This window comes from Protomyctophum bolini, assembly GCF_963924005.1.
Source record: "Protomyctophum bolini genome assembly, chromosome: 1".
Classification (NCBI taxonomy): Eukaryota; Metazoa; Chordata; class Actinopteri; order Myctophiformes; family Myctophidae; genus Protomyctophum; species Protomyctophum bolini.
This window is the reverse complement of record NC_137862.1, coordinates 42,366,595-42,382,418: the sequence shown is the minus strand read 5'-3', so window position 1 is coordinate 42,382,418 and position 15,824 is coordinate 42,366,595. Positions and strand designations below refer to the sequence as shown.

At 39.9% G+C, this 15,824-nt stretch overlaps 2 protein-coding genes across 7 annotated transcripts in view; one reads left to right on the top strand and one right to left on the bottom strand.

Moving 5' to 3' along the window:
* The first annotated feature begins 288 nt into the window (after positions 1–288).
* Positions 289–5,490, top strand: cmc2 (C-x(9)-C motif containing 2). 5 transcript variants are annotated; one of them, XM_080768736.1, is made up of 5 exons: positions 354–513; positions 1,080–1,238; positions 2,033–2,141; positions 4,789–4,860; positions 4,980–5,490. In XM_080768736.1, exons 3-5 carry the CDS (start codon positions 2,061–2,063, stop codon positions 5,067–5,069), a joined length of 243 nt encoding a protein of 80 aa, XP_080624862.1. In that variant the 5' UTR covers positions 354–513; positions 1,080–1,238; positions 2,033–2,060; the 3' UTR covers positions 5,070–5,490. The 5 variants fall into 5 exon arrangements, with proteins under 5 accessions (XP_080624860.1, XP_080624862.1, XP_080624861.1 ...); XM_080768733.1 differs by having other exon boundaries at positions 355–513; positions 2,025–2,141; XM_080768734.1 differs by lacking the exons at positions 354–513; positions 1,080–1,238 and adding an exon at positions 289–309 and having other exon boundaries at positions 2,025–2,141.
* A 1,945-nt stretch (positions 5,491–7,435) lies between these two features.
* LOC308312758 (chromodomain Y-like protein 2) overlaps positions 7,436–15,824 on the bottom strand; it is a 41,341-nt gene continuing 32,952 nt past the window's right edge. For both annotated transcript variants that reach the window (XM_080759465.1, XM_080759466.1), the window contains exons 5-7: positions 14,806–15,016; positions 13,255–13,398; positions 7,436–11,397 (exon numbers count right to left, since the gene is read on the bottom strand). In XM_080759465.1, coding sequence (XP_080615591.1) covers positions 11,239–11,397; positions 13,255–13,398; positions 14,806–15,016 — 514 coding nt within the window. In that variant the 3' untranslated portion in view covers positions 7,436–11,238. The remainder of the gene's footprint in view (positions 11,398–13,254; positions 13,399–14,805; positions 15,017–15,824) is intronic.

The following is a 15,824-nucleotide window of genomic DNA, read 5'->3' as shown; positions in this document are numbered from 1 at the left end:
ATGGCGCCATCTGGCGAGTGGCGACAGTCTGACACTGGTTTAGCAATTCCATGTTTTCTTTTTTTAGGAGGAAGTAGTTGTTGTTATTTACGTCATCAGCAGAAGTCCTACCTTTTTGGCCTTTTTTGTCGCGCAACAACTGATTTCATTGGATGACCAAACTGATAAACGGACGCCGATTCGCTCGTACGTTGTCACTCACGTCATAGATATATATATATATATCTAGGACTCACGTCACTATGTGACGTTCCTTTACTGCAGAGCCATGCTTTACTGTAACTGTCACTGAACTGTTGAGAGCGTGAGGTACATATGAGCGTGTCCTTGCTACATTTATTTGATTCATTGCATGACCACATGTCGCATATAACGCATATAACATTGCCCTTAAATTGTTAGCTAATATAGCATAGAGTGATTCTTGTTTTTAAAAGTGGGAATATGATTTAGGCCCATCAAATTTCATTGGAATGTATATCAAATGATCCAGGCATCATCATCATCAATCTGGTAAGATTCATACGATTCCGATCTACAGAATGTCAATGAGCAACGATTCTTCTGACATTGATTTTGTTGTGCTAATTAAATTGCATGCCTGTCTGCATGACTTTGTTGTGAAACTTCCAAGAGTAGCCTTTAGGACAGCGGTTCCCAAAGTGGGGTCCGGGGACCCGCAGGCCAGGGGAGAGAGTTCCAGAGGGTCCCCATGATAGTTTGGAACCAAATGGACCATACACTCAGATTTTACAATATAAATTGGGGTCCCAGAGATAGAAATGCCATTAAATGGGGTGTAGACTAATAGGCTATGCATCTCAAACTGGGGGTCCTTGAAATTAAACAGGTTGAGAATGGCCGCTAAAGCTGTAAAGATCTTGCCTTATATGGGGTCCCTGGCATATCTTTCCAAATGGGGGTCCGCGGGCCAATTAGTGTCAATGTGGGGGTCCTTGACATGGAAAAGTTTGGGAACCACTGAACTAGGATACATGGTGAACACATGTCCTCGCCCCATAATACATATTATATATCTTTCTATCGTTCTGCCTTTCTCTTTCGTGTGTCTCCTACAGTCTGGAATTAGGGAACAGCTCATCATCACAATGACTGATCAGCCTGGAGAGGGAGAGGGAGGATGGAGTATCCTTAGAACAGTGCTTTCCATTAAACATGTGGTAACACATCAAATATAGGCTAGTAGAGGTTATACGCGTGACATCATCATCATACCTGTAAGTTATGCTGGAACGGCTACTAAGGGGCAAAACACTACATTCTGGCCATGACAGCCCATACATCCAAACAGAAAAGTCTGATTGCATTAAATGACAAGCTCACTTTGCCATTAATTGTATGCATGCACATACCCTCTATAAGTAGTCATCAAGCTGATCAAGGATCATAAGTCAGCTAAGACAGAGGTTCCCAAACTTTTTCATGCCAAGGACCCCCAAATTGACACTAATGAGCCCGCGGACCCCCATTTGAAAACATGCCAGGGACCCCCATAAGAGAAGATGTTTACGGTTCTAGCAGTGATTTTCAACCCGTTTAATTTCAAGGACCCCCAGTTTGACATGCATTAGTTTACGGACCCCCATTTAATGGCATTTCTATCTCTGGGACCCCCAATTTATATTGTAAAATCAATGTTAATTTAACTCTGAGAGTGTACAAATGGCTGACGGGTCCATTTCGTTCCATTTGTACACTCTCAGAGTTACAGACCCATAAGGGTCCATTTGGTTCCAAACTATCATTTAGGACCCCACTTTGGGAACCACTGAGCTAAGAACCTTACATCTGTCTAAGAGTAGAATATATGTACAATGAAGTATGAAGTACTATGGAATGTCTACATAAATTATGCTATCACACACTTCTGTTTGTCTCCACTGCTGGAGACAGGTGTAAAAACCTGGAAGATGTACAGTTAATGGCTAATGTTTAACAACTGTCTGTAAATAATCACTGCACTACTATTTGATTTTTGTTTTGTACAACCTTTGACTTTTCAGTATTGCAGGAGTGGTACTGTAAACCCTTAACTCAACATGCACCCGGACTTGTCGCCTCACCTGCACACGGATGAGTGTAATGAACTGATAACTCTTCTAAAGCAGTGCCACCAGGAGGTAAGGCAGCAGTGTTGGGTCAGCTACTTCGAAAGCGTAGCTTGTAAAGATACAAGTAGCTCACCATGGCAGTAGCTTGATCAAGCTACATTTCTGCCTCTGGGGAAATGTAGCTTGATGAAGCTACAGCTATACATAGAGAAAGTAGCCCAGCTGCCCAGCTACTTTGAGCTACTTTTATTTTTTTTATATGCTTTATTTAATTTATATGATCAATAAGCATGTTATGCAATTTTTTCTGAAGTGACATTTCTTTGTCCACAGGTTTTTATATATATTTTTTAAACAAAGACAAGAAACAACAACAAATAAAATAAAGTGTATGGGAGAGATAGAAGATGTGTACGTACATGTTAAAGTATGATACTCATAAGTAAACATGAGAGAGTATGTGAAGTTAATAATTCAAATAAAAACAAAAAAAGACACATTCAATCCTTGCCACTAAAATATCTGGTCGCAAAGCTATAACATATTTCACCCAATTAGACCAAATCTTTATACAGTAAATGTCTCCTTCTGCAGTCTGAGAGAGAAAGTGATCTGTTCCATATTATAGATATCATTTACTATATCCAATTTATCCATCCATTATTTTATGGTGAGGGCCTCGGGAAGCAACCAGTCTCATGTAAATACTTTTCTACAAGCAGATATCAGAACACTAAATAAGTATTCATCAGATCTCCCCGTCTGGAAATGTACACGTCCCAAAAATAATGCAGTAAACTGTAAGGGCAAATTTGCACAAAATATTGTATTTATTCATCCCTGAAATTCTGTCCAGAAGGTTCTAATCACTGGACACTCCCAGAAAATATGCCAATGGTTAGCCTCCCGAGACCCACAATGTCTCCAGTATGTCGCCTCCCCACCTTCTCCCGGCGTGGAGTGGCGGCCACGAGATGGAGCGGCAGTGGAGTGACATAATCAACCGGGAGATGCAGCCCCTCCCCCTGGCAGCGCCACGGTTGTTACCGGCAGTTTACCGGCAGTTGCGCCGCGGCACCTGGGAGAATGTACATGTGGTGTATGTGAAACAAAATATATATACTGCAAAAAAGTCACATGCCACGTTGCCAGCCGAAATATGCCTCTCTCAACTGTTTGATTTAAAAAAGGAACAAAAAATAGGATCTGTTACATCAGGGGTGGGTAACTTTGACGATGGAGAGGGCCACTATATTTCCAGACTCCAGAGGGCCACATTGTTTACTTGTCGTAGCAAAAATAGCTGAACTACAAGCTCAAAAGTGTTGCAGTGCAACAAAGCAACTGCGTCGCAATGCATGTATAAAAAAAAATAACACTCAAAAGGTTAATCAATTTGTTGATATGAAATAAAAATTAATTGATGAATCAAAAAAGTGATTGAACAAAAGAACATAATCCATAGTTTCAGCCTCCAATATGGACGCTTACTCAGCTGATACGGCCCGCCTTCTTCTCCTCCTCACTAGCAAAAATAGATGATCTACTAGCTCAAAACGTGTTGCAGTGCAACAAAGCAACTGCGTCGCAATGCAGCAAAGTATTAAAAAAAAAATAACACTCAAAAGGTTAATCAATTTGTTGATATGAAATAAAAATAAATTGATGAATCAAAAAAGTGATTGAACAAAAGACCATAATCCATAGTTGCAGCCTCCAATATGGACCCTTACTCAGCTGATACAGCCCGCCTTCTTCTCCTCCTCACTTGCTTCTTTGGCGCGGTCCTTCTCGCGGGCCTCCTGCGCCGCACGGTGGACTTTCTGCGTCTCCTGGTGGTGGTTTTGGCTGCACGTCTCCTCCTCCTGGGCCTCGCGGACGCAGTGCGTCTCGTTGTCCTCCTCCTGCGTCTGACGGTTCTCTTGGGACCCGCCGCCTTCACCATCCTCCTTCTCCTCCTCCTCGCTTCCGCCTTTGCTGGGGAGGCAGTGGCGTATGCTGGGACGATGACTGCCATCCTCTCACTGTTGAAGAATTAGTTTGATTTAATTAATTTTAGTTACCGGCTTTTTTGGAACGAATAATTACTGACACGCTGAACTGTAATTGTGCCCATTAATATAGTGCTTAGTGGCCAATCTATGACGTCACTCTGGGTGTTGTTTACAAGCTATTGTCCACACCCTTTACCTGATTGCTAGTAGTATGACAACTTTGAGACCCCTTTTCTCACCTTCTTGGTTTGGTCTTTAACAACATTCAAATAAGCACATCTTCAAATATTTTCAGATTTCAATGAATGCCACATCATTTGAAAGCGTACATTCTTGTACTTTCATAATCTGTAAAAAATTAATAAAAGGGAAAATTACCCGCACTACATGAGGATCAAAGCACTGTACTGTGTCACTTATCGTTAAAATATGTTTTGAGTTAGGTTTACAACTAGGAACACATTCAAATTGGGATTAGGATTAGACATTGATTTAGGGGTTGGTTTTTACAAATTACATTTTAGTTAGTTGTTACATTTAGGGATTAGACTAGAGCTACCGTAGGCACTGCTCTGCCTGCTCAGCACGTATAGACAGACACCTCTGTCTATGTGCGTGTGCACGTCAAACTTGTATACAAGTCAAGCCAAAAGGAATATATATTTTTAGAGACTCATACAGAAACAAACAAATTAAATTGTTTATTCTCATATTACCCACAGCATGTCGTCCTGAAGTTCTTTGGCACATGCAACGATATGGACCGTGCTATGCGGCGGTGCCTGAAGAATGAGGTAGGGGGCTCTCACTTATTTGTGATATCATAAAGGCAAGCGATTACATGCACAGATTTGAGATCAGACTATTATTTTTCGATAGTGTCTTTGACCATTTTCTCCTGTCCGTTCAACAGAGACTGGAAAAGAGGGAGCGCAGTAAGCAGCATGCGCTAGAAATGCAGAAGAGGTTGAAGCAGGGAATTAAAGAGGCAGAGCAGATCTGAAGGACATATGGGCTCTTTGAATTTTGAGTACCAGAATAGAATGCTGGGAGACGGACATAAGCTTACCAGGACAAGCATATATTCTTCACCACCTGAATGATGTCCTTTCCATGGCATAGTCCCGGCTCGGCACGCCACAGCTCTACCCTAATTTGTTGCCTAGTTTGTATAGTGGACAAAACTAGAACAGAGTGTCCTGTGATGATGACTTTGAACTAGTGGAAGACACCTATGTCATCCTGAAATTGGTTGACATAATAAATATCAACAAGCAAGCAGTCAATAAGGTAATATTTCAATGATTTCAATCAAATATGTAAATCCTGTGAACCTTGCAAATGTTTTATGAAAGCCTTTATTTATTGATGTTGGTAAAAAATTATCATTGATATTCATTAAATCTCCATCTTGTTGAACACAAGCCTGAGTCGTACTTAACTAATAAATACTGGGAAAGCATCTGTGCAATTTTAGATTTTTGCATTGGCTATTCAGAAACACCAGATATACAAGACAAGCTCACAGTGCGGTGCATCTGCTATTTATTCAGAAACACCAGATATAGAAGACAAGCTCACAGTGTGGTACATCTGCCAGTGTGAACTACTGTTTTAGAAGGCATTCGGAGAATGAGAATCGGACGCATGTCTTAATAGCTTAAAGCAGGGATACTCAAATAGATTTACCTGTGGGCCACATTACAAAAATGGCAAGGGGCCAGGGGCCAGTAGATAAAATTACGACATTAATGATACTTGATAACTTCTCTCTTTCAATTGCTTTATTTTCGCAAAATGTATCAAAGTACAATGTGCATGCACACAATATGTAAATAAATAAATGTGTTACATTTTCTTGCATAAACACAAAGAGCTGTTTCCATAACTGCACAAATTATTGCACATAACATGAGTAGCTGTTATAATAACATAATAACATAACATGAGTAGCTCTTTGCCTGCCTGCCTGCCTGTCTGTCTGTCTGTCTGTCCATGAGTAGTTATTTGTCTGTCTGTCAATGAGTAGCTGTCTTACTGTCTGCCTGTCTATGAGTAGCTGTCTGCCTGCCTGTCTATGAGTAGCTGTCTGTCTGCCTGCCTGCCTGTCCAATTGTCCATGAGTAGCTGTCTGTCTGCCTGTCTGAGTAGCTGTCTGCCTGCCTGCCTAATTGTCCATGAGTAGCTGTCTGTCTGCCTGTCTATGAGTAGCTGTCTGCCTGCCTGCCCAATTGTCTATGAGTAGCTGTCTGTCTGTCTATGAGTAGCTTTCTGCCTTCCTGCCTGTCCAATTGTCCATGAGTAGCTGTCTGTCTGTCTGTCTATGAGTAGCTGTCTGCCTTCCTGCCTGTCCAATTGTCCATGAGTAGCTGTCTGTCTGTCTATGAGTAGCTGTCTGCCTTCCTGCCTGTCCAATTGTCCATGAGTAGCTGTCTGCCTGCCTGTCCAATTCTCCATGAGTAGCTGTCTGTCTGCCTGTCTATGAGTAGCTGTCTGACTGCCTGCCTGTCCAATTCTCCATGAGTAGCTGTCTGTCTGTCTGCCTGTCTATGAGTAGCTGTCTGCCTGCCTGCCAGCCAGCAAGTTGGTTAACAGAAAATAAATTGTTATGGCTGAGTAAAATAAAATACAATAAATACAATTTGCCTGAAAATAGATTACCCAGCTATGACCTTTTTCATGAAAAAAAATGAGTAGTGATATGGCTGACTGAGTAAAATAAAACAATCTACCTGAAAATAGATAGCTATAAGTGAAGAGCAATTTCCGCAATTTCCATTTCCGCAATTTCCATTTCCGCAATTACCATTTCCGCAATTTCCATTTCCGCAATTTCCATTTCCACCATTTCCGCAATTACAATTTCCGCAATTTCCATTTCCGCAATTTCCATTTCCATTTCCAACTATTAATGGCAGCTGGGTTTCATCATTCAAATAAAATAGAATTCTGTCCGTTTAGCTATAAAATTATGTCAGGGAATAGGGATACACAGTATATGTCTTTCATTTGCATTGCATCTCCCCCCCCAAGCTTTTATTTTTGTTCGAGTAATAGTATAACTCTAATAGTATTACTTATAATAATGTAATTAAAGATAACTTCATTCAGATTTATTTATTTTTATTTCATTTTTCAGATTTTTTTTTCTTCTTTTTTTTTAGATTTTCATTGGTGGGCCAGTCATAATGGTCCCGCGGGCCTGATGTGGCCCGCGGGCCTGAGGTTGAGTATCACTGGCTTAAAGGACCACTTTTACACCTCTCTTCATATAATAGGTCATCACTAATGATCATGATAAAATTGCACTTTTTCCCCTACTCATGGCAGTTCAGAAACCCGTCCACCAGTGACATCGATGGGGAATCCAAGCTAATAGAAATTGCAGGAGTTGCAATGCGAAAATGGAAGCCATCGTTCTCACGAAAATACAAAACTAAATATATATATTTGTTTTAAATCTTTTAAATAATGTATAACAAACAAATAGCATGTTGAAAGTACTGTTCTTTATTTACAACTGCTCTGCTTCCCTTGACAACGTATGGATTGATCTTTTACAGAAATAAGACTTCTTCTAAGGCACGACAAGGTATAGTTTGTAGAGTTGGGAGGCCGATTCATACTCCTATTTTACCGCTGTAGTGCCGAAATGATTCCGGCTCGTCAGAAATTTTCAGTAGCACCGAAGAGACGACTTTGGGACGGTACCCGCCCCTCCCCCCCCCCCCCCCCCGAACCTCAAATGACGTCACATTAGGCTCTACAGAGCCGAACCGACTTTTATTCGGCTCTAAAATAGGAGTATGAATCGCGCCAAAGCGTGCTCTCGCGTACATGTAAAGGATACATGTGCACTATTTTAACGTGATACATAAGATGTCATGGAAATAAATAGTATCAGTGAAAAACAAAGAAGACCCCAATGGTGCCATAATGAAACATGCACTGTAAAGCAGACATTTCAGTTCATTACATTTCTTCAAATCATTATTCCCAAATAACAAACGGATTGCAATGCGATGCAGTTCTTAACCCATTCAGGACGGGAACCCCTTTTGGTGTTTTAAGCATTATTGTGACGGGGGTCGGCAGCCAATTACATATAATTTTTTGGGGTCCTTGACATGAAATAGTTTGAGAACACAAAACATAGAAACAGATTTTTCAAGAAAACTGAGGATTTAGAAGACATTTGTAGAATCGTCCTCAGGTCGCCACACCAAGCACTTTAACTATAAGGTTATTGTTTTAGAAATCGTCCACACCACAAATATGACGACAGTGCTTGGTGTATGGACAGCCCTTAAAGCCAGACAGAGCAACTACAAGTTAAATTAATTATATGTACTGTAAAAATGTGCATTTTCATTTAAATTAAAAAATAAATTACAAATAATAAAATGTTCACCAGGGTACCATGTCCAGGTGCACTAGTGTGCACTCCAATCAGGCTTTGTGATTGCTACTATTGCCACACTGGGGCCATGGGACTATAAAACAGTGGTTTTCAACCCTTTTCATATCATGGTCCATTATTTATTTGGCATTTGCGCCACGGACCACCATTTGTCGTACTGTATCACGTGCTGAAAATCTCCGATCTACAAGCTTACAAGCTCGCATAAGCTATGGGTTGTGTGAGTTTGTAGATCAGCTATTTCAGCCTCTCAGACAGTATCACTTCACGGCAGTCCCACATTCACTGTTCTAGTACTGACTCACTACAACTTAACTAAATATAAATGAACGCTATTCTGAAACATCTAGTTTAATGAAGGAGAGAAATAATAATCACATAAGTAATATGAACTAATAAAGCATATTAAATTCAAGCATGGCTCTTTGTTTTTTGGTAATTTGTTGTAACAGTGATGATGCTCAACCATTACATTTCATCACTGCACCACACAGAAGAAAAACACAACTATGATTCCAAATAACATATTTGATCTTAGTATCATATAGGCTTGATTATAAGCGATGGTGTTGAACCACATTTCTATCAGTTGCTCCTGTGCTCTTTGAGTGGACAACAGGTAGCTCTGTGTTTCTCTCTCTCTCTCCATGGCAACACATGTCTCAAAAATATTTTATGCATTAAAAACAATAACCCAATGACAATAATTTAGTGTTGAAACAAAAACACATACTTTTTTTTGTTGTTTTACAATTACATTATATTTTTTGTGAGAATGCACAGAAGATAATTAATCACCTGGAAAGATATTAAAAAGACAACTGGGTTTAAACATTTTGATACAAGTACATGACTGAACTGCCATCATGCCCCATGCATGACATTAATGTATTAATAATGGACACTCCTGGGGTGGGTGACCCAGTATTGAGGAGAGCCTCTTCAATACTCTGCAAGAAAGGAAAGATTATGGCACCGCAGACCCACAAACTATTCTCAAATAAATACAAAAATAAACTGTGCAACATTTGTAACATTACTTACAATGCCAATACAAAACATACCCTGAAATATAAAGTATTCTGACAGGCAACACACTTATCTACAGTATATTACATGCATCATTTATGCAGTAAATCAACCTACATAATCTGTACTGTATGTGTGCGACTCCAAAAATGACAATTGCCTGAATTATACAAAACCATTTTCACAGAACTATATTTTTTGGTAAACCAAAATATATCCCGACATAAAATATAAGTTGACGTATTTCCTGAAACTATTCATCACGCGTGGATAATGTCATTAAATGTCTGCTACAGCTGCATGGACTACTATACTGCAACTCCACAATTTACATGACAGACAATTAGTGCAGTGATAAAAATGATTATTCAGGACATAACTAGAAAGAACAAAAGTGAATGACTGCAAGATAATATCCAGAAGATCCTTTGACATTTCCAAACGGCAATCACAAACTTCACACAACAACACAACATTACACTGCCAACTCGGGGCAAGATTACTCCATTATGCACTAGTAGTCCTACCATTGTTGCTGCACACAGATATACACTACAGTACAGTGTATCACATACTGTATGCAGTCACAACACAACCAATGTTGCTCCATTGGGGAAATGGCTAATTGTATATTAATTTACACAAAGATTACTGCTACTGGTGCACCTCCTGTATTCTTCCTTCCCACATTTAATTCCTGTGCATTTTGATGAGAGGACTGTATACACTATACAACATGTCACGTTCTAGAGATCGTATCGCATTTCTGCAGCAGGTTAAGTTAAGCTTACAGTAAGGACAGGACAAAAGCACAAGACAAATTCATGAATGGATTTTGGATGAAAAATAATGGTAAATAAACAAAACAAATGTCGTTTTGTTAATATCAGAGTATCCATCTTAATTTGCCATATTGTGGATGGTCAACGATCTTACGTGAATGACTTCATGGTGTTTTATTCTAGACAATGTATAGCTTCATTCTGTCCAACAAGGGATGGAATGTGCAATAAGGAGAGAGAAACAGTCTTCTACTCTGTCCTCATACAAACTTTGGTTATCTCTATGCTTCACTCAAAACATTAAGCTCAAAACTGTAGCAGACAAAAGAGCCTATGTTTATGCTTACACTCACTATACTTTTTAAATCACATTTTAAATAAATATATATATATTATTATTACCACATAATGTCCCATCAAACACATACATTAGTGATTCCATCAACACAAATTATCCTGCGCGCACGCGCACGAGCGCATTCACACACACACACACACACACACACACCCACACACACACACACACACACACACACACACACACAAGCGCACAAACAGAGTACCTTCCTGAAGAAACTCCATCTATTTTGTCATTTCATGACCAATGCAGATTTGGCTCGTCTCTCTCCATTTACTTACAAATATAGAATGGACTCTTGGCCACTTGGCCAGACATGAATCAAACAGAGAGGATGCTGTTTAAAAGGCATGATGATGATGGATCTTATGTTGTTCCTAGAGATGTTAGCAAACAGCTAAAGCCTAGAGTGCCCTCTGCTGGTTAAAAAAAAAGAAAAGAAAAAGAAAACATGCCTTTTCTCTTGCAGTTGAAGGCCTTCTCATCACCATGAGTGTTCCTCTCTGGCTAACTGTAGACCAACATGGTCTGCGATGCTGATGATGATCCAATGGATGGTGTAGGTTTCCAGGTAGAAGTGTGTTCATTTCTCGTAAGCCTTGTTGTGCAGGTAACTGAAAAGGGCCTCCAGTCCTTTGGTTGAGCACCACAGCTGTTTGAGCATGTGGCACTCCTTCTCGTTCACCTCCTCCAGCACGGACATCACAATGCTCCGCACCAGACATTTGGATTCTTCTAGGACCTACGACGTGGAGGGGGCAGAGAGAGATAGGTGTGGTATGTTAATGGTGTGTGATTGATTGATTGATTGAAAATGTTATTAACAGATTTCAGAATGGGTACAGTTAAAGGAAGGTGCAGGTCAATACAAAAACTAGCCGGAAACTCAGCCTGAATTTTCATTTCGTTTTCACTCGCCAGAACATATTGTTTTTAATGCTAGCGATTCATGGCTGGAGCCAGGCAATACAAAACCTTTAAAGATGTACAAATATACACAAAAAAAAAAACATGTACACAAAAACATAATAATGCACGGTTAAAATACAGGGAAAACGTGTACAGCATAGATTTGTTTTTAGAGCGGTTTTGAAGGAGGCTAGGGATCCACATTTCTTAATGGCTGTTAGGGCGTTCCACATTTTAGTGGCAAAGGAGCGAAGTGAATTTAATCCCTTGTTTGAGCCGAATCTGGGTTGAACGTGGTTTGTTCTACTCCGTCTGGTGTTGTGATTGTGGACTTTGTTGACATTAAGGAAGTATTACATGGGTATCGTAGTAGACCAGACGTTTGCCCGCAGGACCCAAATTAGTGTAGTGAGCTTGTAGATCTCTATTTTCACTTCTTCTTAACCCCTTGAAGGCCAAGGACGTTCTTTCTGACGTGCTATCAACAAATCCCTCATGGCCAAGGACGTTGTGGACGTGGTAGACAATAATTCCAAAAACAATTAATAAAATTATCATTTTTTTCCGATTTTTTTGCATTTTATTTTTTATTTTTATGTAATCTACTAAAAACCGGCAAAAAATCTGATATTTTGGGACTTTCTGGGCTCGATTTGGGTGGTTTTAGACTAACTTATGATGAAGCTATTGTTAGCCTAGCATTCCGAGAGAGTGAGGCTATCTTGTAGGGGACAATCTTTTACTTCTTGTTTACTCCCCTTGAACAGGAAGTGATGTCAAGAGATTTGACTCTAACGGCATTTTCAGCATAATGGTGCTTTCCCGCCATCTGGTGGCAGTTTTGGGTGTTACAGTTAAACTGCCGGATTATATACATATCATTTATTTAGACCGCTGTTTTTTCTTTTTGCATGAAAATGACGAATTAAGAAATGGGGCATTGGCCAGCATTGGCCAGCTTTGGCGACTTTTTGAATGGCAATCGAAAAATGTGAGATATGACCACAATGGCATGAAATATCTCATTTTAAAGCTGCATGTCTCTACTTCACAATTAAAGAAAAATTATGACTCTAGCATATTCCATTGTTTAGTAATAAGCATTTTAATACACCTTGGTTTTCAGTGAACAGTGAAACCAAGTTGTACTAAAATGCTTATAAGTCAACGAAGGAACATGCTAGAGTCATAATTATTTTTTCATTGTGAACTAGAGACATGCAGCTTTAAAATGAGATATTTCATGCCATTGTGGTCATATCTCACATTTTTCTATTGTCATTCAAAAAGTCGCCAAATCTGGCCTAAGCCACAAAAAGATGTGATTTAAGGCTGGTAATAAGAGGGTTGTTCTTTTTCTTTATTTTATAAAAACAAATGGAGTGATTTTTTTTATATATATATATATGAATCATTTAATTTGTTTTGAATTCATGAACATTTCTAGCTTTTTGGGGTTTTCTTTTTTTTATGTGTTGAAATAATATTAAAAAAAGAAAATAAAATAAAATAATAAAGGGACCCGTAAAATGTGTCCATGACCCACAAATGGGTCCTGTAATGTCCAAGCCCTATGCTTGAGTCTAAACGTTGTCCGTTGAGTTAATAAAATATATGTATTATCGCCTATAAAAAGTGTTTGTGAACCAGAGCTCTAGTCTAGGTTATGTATGTAGATATCAATGCTTACCACTGCACTGCACAACGCCATTTCTTTTACCCGTAGCATCACTTCCTGGTTGAAGGTGGTTGGCCAGAACACCTGTGACACCAGACCTCGGCTGCAGGCTTCCTGGGCGGTGAGCTTCCGCCCACAGAACAGCATCTCGTTGGCCTGGGGTTTACACAGGGTTGTGGGAGAGTTGTTACAAAAACCATGAAACAGAACAGCATCTCGTTGGCCTGGGGTTTACACAGGGATGTGGGATAGTTGTTACAAAAACCATGAAACAGAACAGCATCTCGTTGGCCTGGGGTTTACACAGGGATGTGGGAGAGTTGTTACAAAAACCATAAAACAGAACAGCATCTCGTTGGCCTGGGGTTTACACAGGGATGTGGGAGAGTTGTTACAAAAACCATGAAACAGAACGGCATCTCGTTCGGTAGAGGGAGCGGTTCATGTACTTTTTATTTGCACTCTAATCACCATAGGGGGATTGTAGATCGCTTCATATAAGAACTGTGTTTGAAAAATAAACATGTCATCCCGGCCGTTTCACTCATATGGATATGAAGAATCACTGACTGAGAGAAAACGCTATTGTTACTGCTACTAAATTAGTTACAATTTCTCTAGAAACAGACTGTATCCTATATGAGTGACTGACTGTCGCAAACGATACAGAGACACCTCCCTGACAATAACGCAGAGACAGCTTGATTATTTGTGGGCCGCTTATATGAAACGATTTTAAGATGAGCCCATGTTATTCTGATTCTCCATAGAGAAATTACTTACTTCCGTGAATGAACCAGGGGATGAGCGAGTGACGTCAGGACTTCAGTCCTCTATAGGGAAGCCAGGTTAAAAACCAGCACACATATCGGCTGCATAAGTGCTGATGCCGTGTTGTGCATTTGTATATCAAAAGTCCATGAAAAATAAAATTGTAATTACATACTTAAAACAAAAACGTACTGTACTGACATGTAGAGCTACACATCAATAAAAGCCAATTAAAATGAAGCTCACCCGTTTGATTCCCATTGCTGCATCGTCCTCCAAACACAGGTGCTTTTGATTAAAGAACTGCTCCGTTTTACTGTCATCGCCCAAATTAACCATTTCACCACGTCTTTAAATATGGAATACCGTGACCCCCCCCCCCCCCCCCACATGAACATCAGGTACAAAAACAAAACAAAAAAGTGTACAGAAAGTGATAAAATTATGTGTACAACAGTTCTGGTTTCCAGGTGGGTGGTGAAGGGTGATGATCCTCCTGAAGCTGTGGACCCACAGCTGTTGTTGAGGGGCGCTATCCCCTCCTATATACAGGTTTAATGTTTGTTTAGTCGCTAACACAAACATTAAATGCCATTAACAATAAAGAGAGTTCGATGTTTGTTTTGTCTGTGTTTGTTTTACATCACCATTACATCACTTAATCATTCAGCTTTTTTTTAAATACACAGGGAAGACATATTTCAATATTCTAACCACACCTGGGGGTCTATTAGACAAACGTTAACTCCATAGACACATACAAAACTCACTTTAATAATGCCAGCCACTCACCAGAGCTACTCCCAGGATCTGCGGAAAGGTGTAAGAGGAACAGCCAGACGGTGTGAGGCGGAGGGCAGCACATGGGGTTTGGAACCAGGCCCGTTCGCTGGCCCACACCACGTCACACAGGGGCAGGATGGAGGCTCCGAGGCCCAGAGCCGGGCCGTTAATAGCCACCACGATGGGCTTCTTAAAGTGGATGAACGCCAACACAAAGTCCCTGGACGACAGCACAGACCAGTGGTGGACAAAAGTACTCAATTGTTTTAAAGTCTTAAAGTAAAAGTGTCAATACTGCGACGCCAATGTATAACTATACTGTATAACTATACAAGTAAAAGTCTGGAATTCAAAATGTACAAAAGTATTGGCATCAAAATGTAGCTTCTTCTGAAAATAGCCAATCTACAAGTTCACAATGCATCGACTCGCATCGCAATGCATTGTGAGCTTGTAGATCTGCTATATTCAAATGGATGGAATGTATTTATACTGTAGGGCTGAAGTGGTCAGTGTATGTTTTGTGAAAACAATGAAAATCTACAAAGTAACCAGTGACTAAAGTTTTCAAATAAGTGTAGTGGAGTAAAAGTGCAATGTAGTCGAATAGAAGTAAAAGTACTGGAAATTGGAAATCCAGTAAAGTACAAATACCTCAAAATTGTACGTAGGTAGGTACATGTACTTAGTTACTTTAAATTCTAAAACGGTAAGAATATTATTTAGATAACATGTTTAGAGACAGATGCTTGGATCGATGGTTACCTGGTGCCATAGTTTCTCTGAGGCACTACATTGTTTCCATTTTTGTCTCAACTTCCTAAAGCCACTATTTGGGGATTATATTATGCATAGGTGTGGTTTGGGCGTTACACAATTAGACCAATCACTAGTCCACGTCCCATTGCCTTCAATAGATCCCTTATGCGATGCCCGTTAGTGCTATATTGCTTCATAGCCTCAGCCCATTGCTGCCTCACTTGTGCTGCACCCCCACCCCCCGTGTTGTTCTTTTTTTTTTTACACGC

Bases quoted from the DNA above. Each gene is read 5' to 3' on its own strand.
- cmc2 (XM_080768734.1), top strand. From the start codon at position 2,061: ATGCACCCGGACTTGTCGCCTCACCTGCACACGGATGAGTGTAATGAA. The intron at 2,142-4,788 runs GTAAGGCAGCAG...TATTACCCACAG, and splicing joins TAAAGCAGTGCCACCAGGAG to CATGTCGTCCTGAAGTTCTT. The intron at 4,861-4,979 runs GTAGGGGGCTCT...TCCGTTCAACAG, and splicing joins GGCGGTGCCTGAAGAATGAG to AGACTGGAAAAGAGGGAGCG.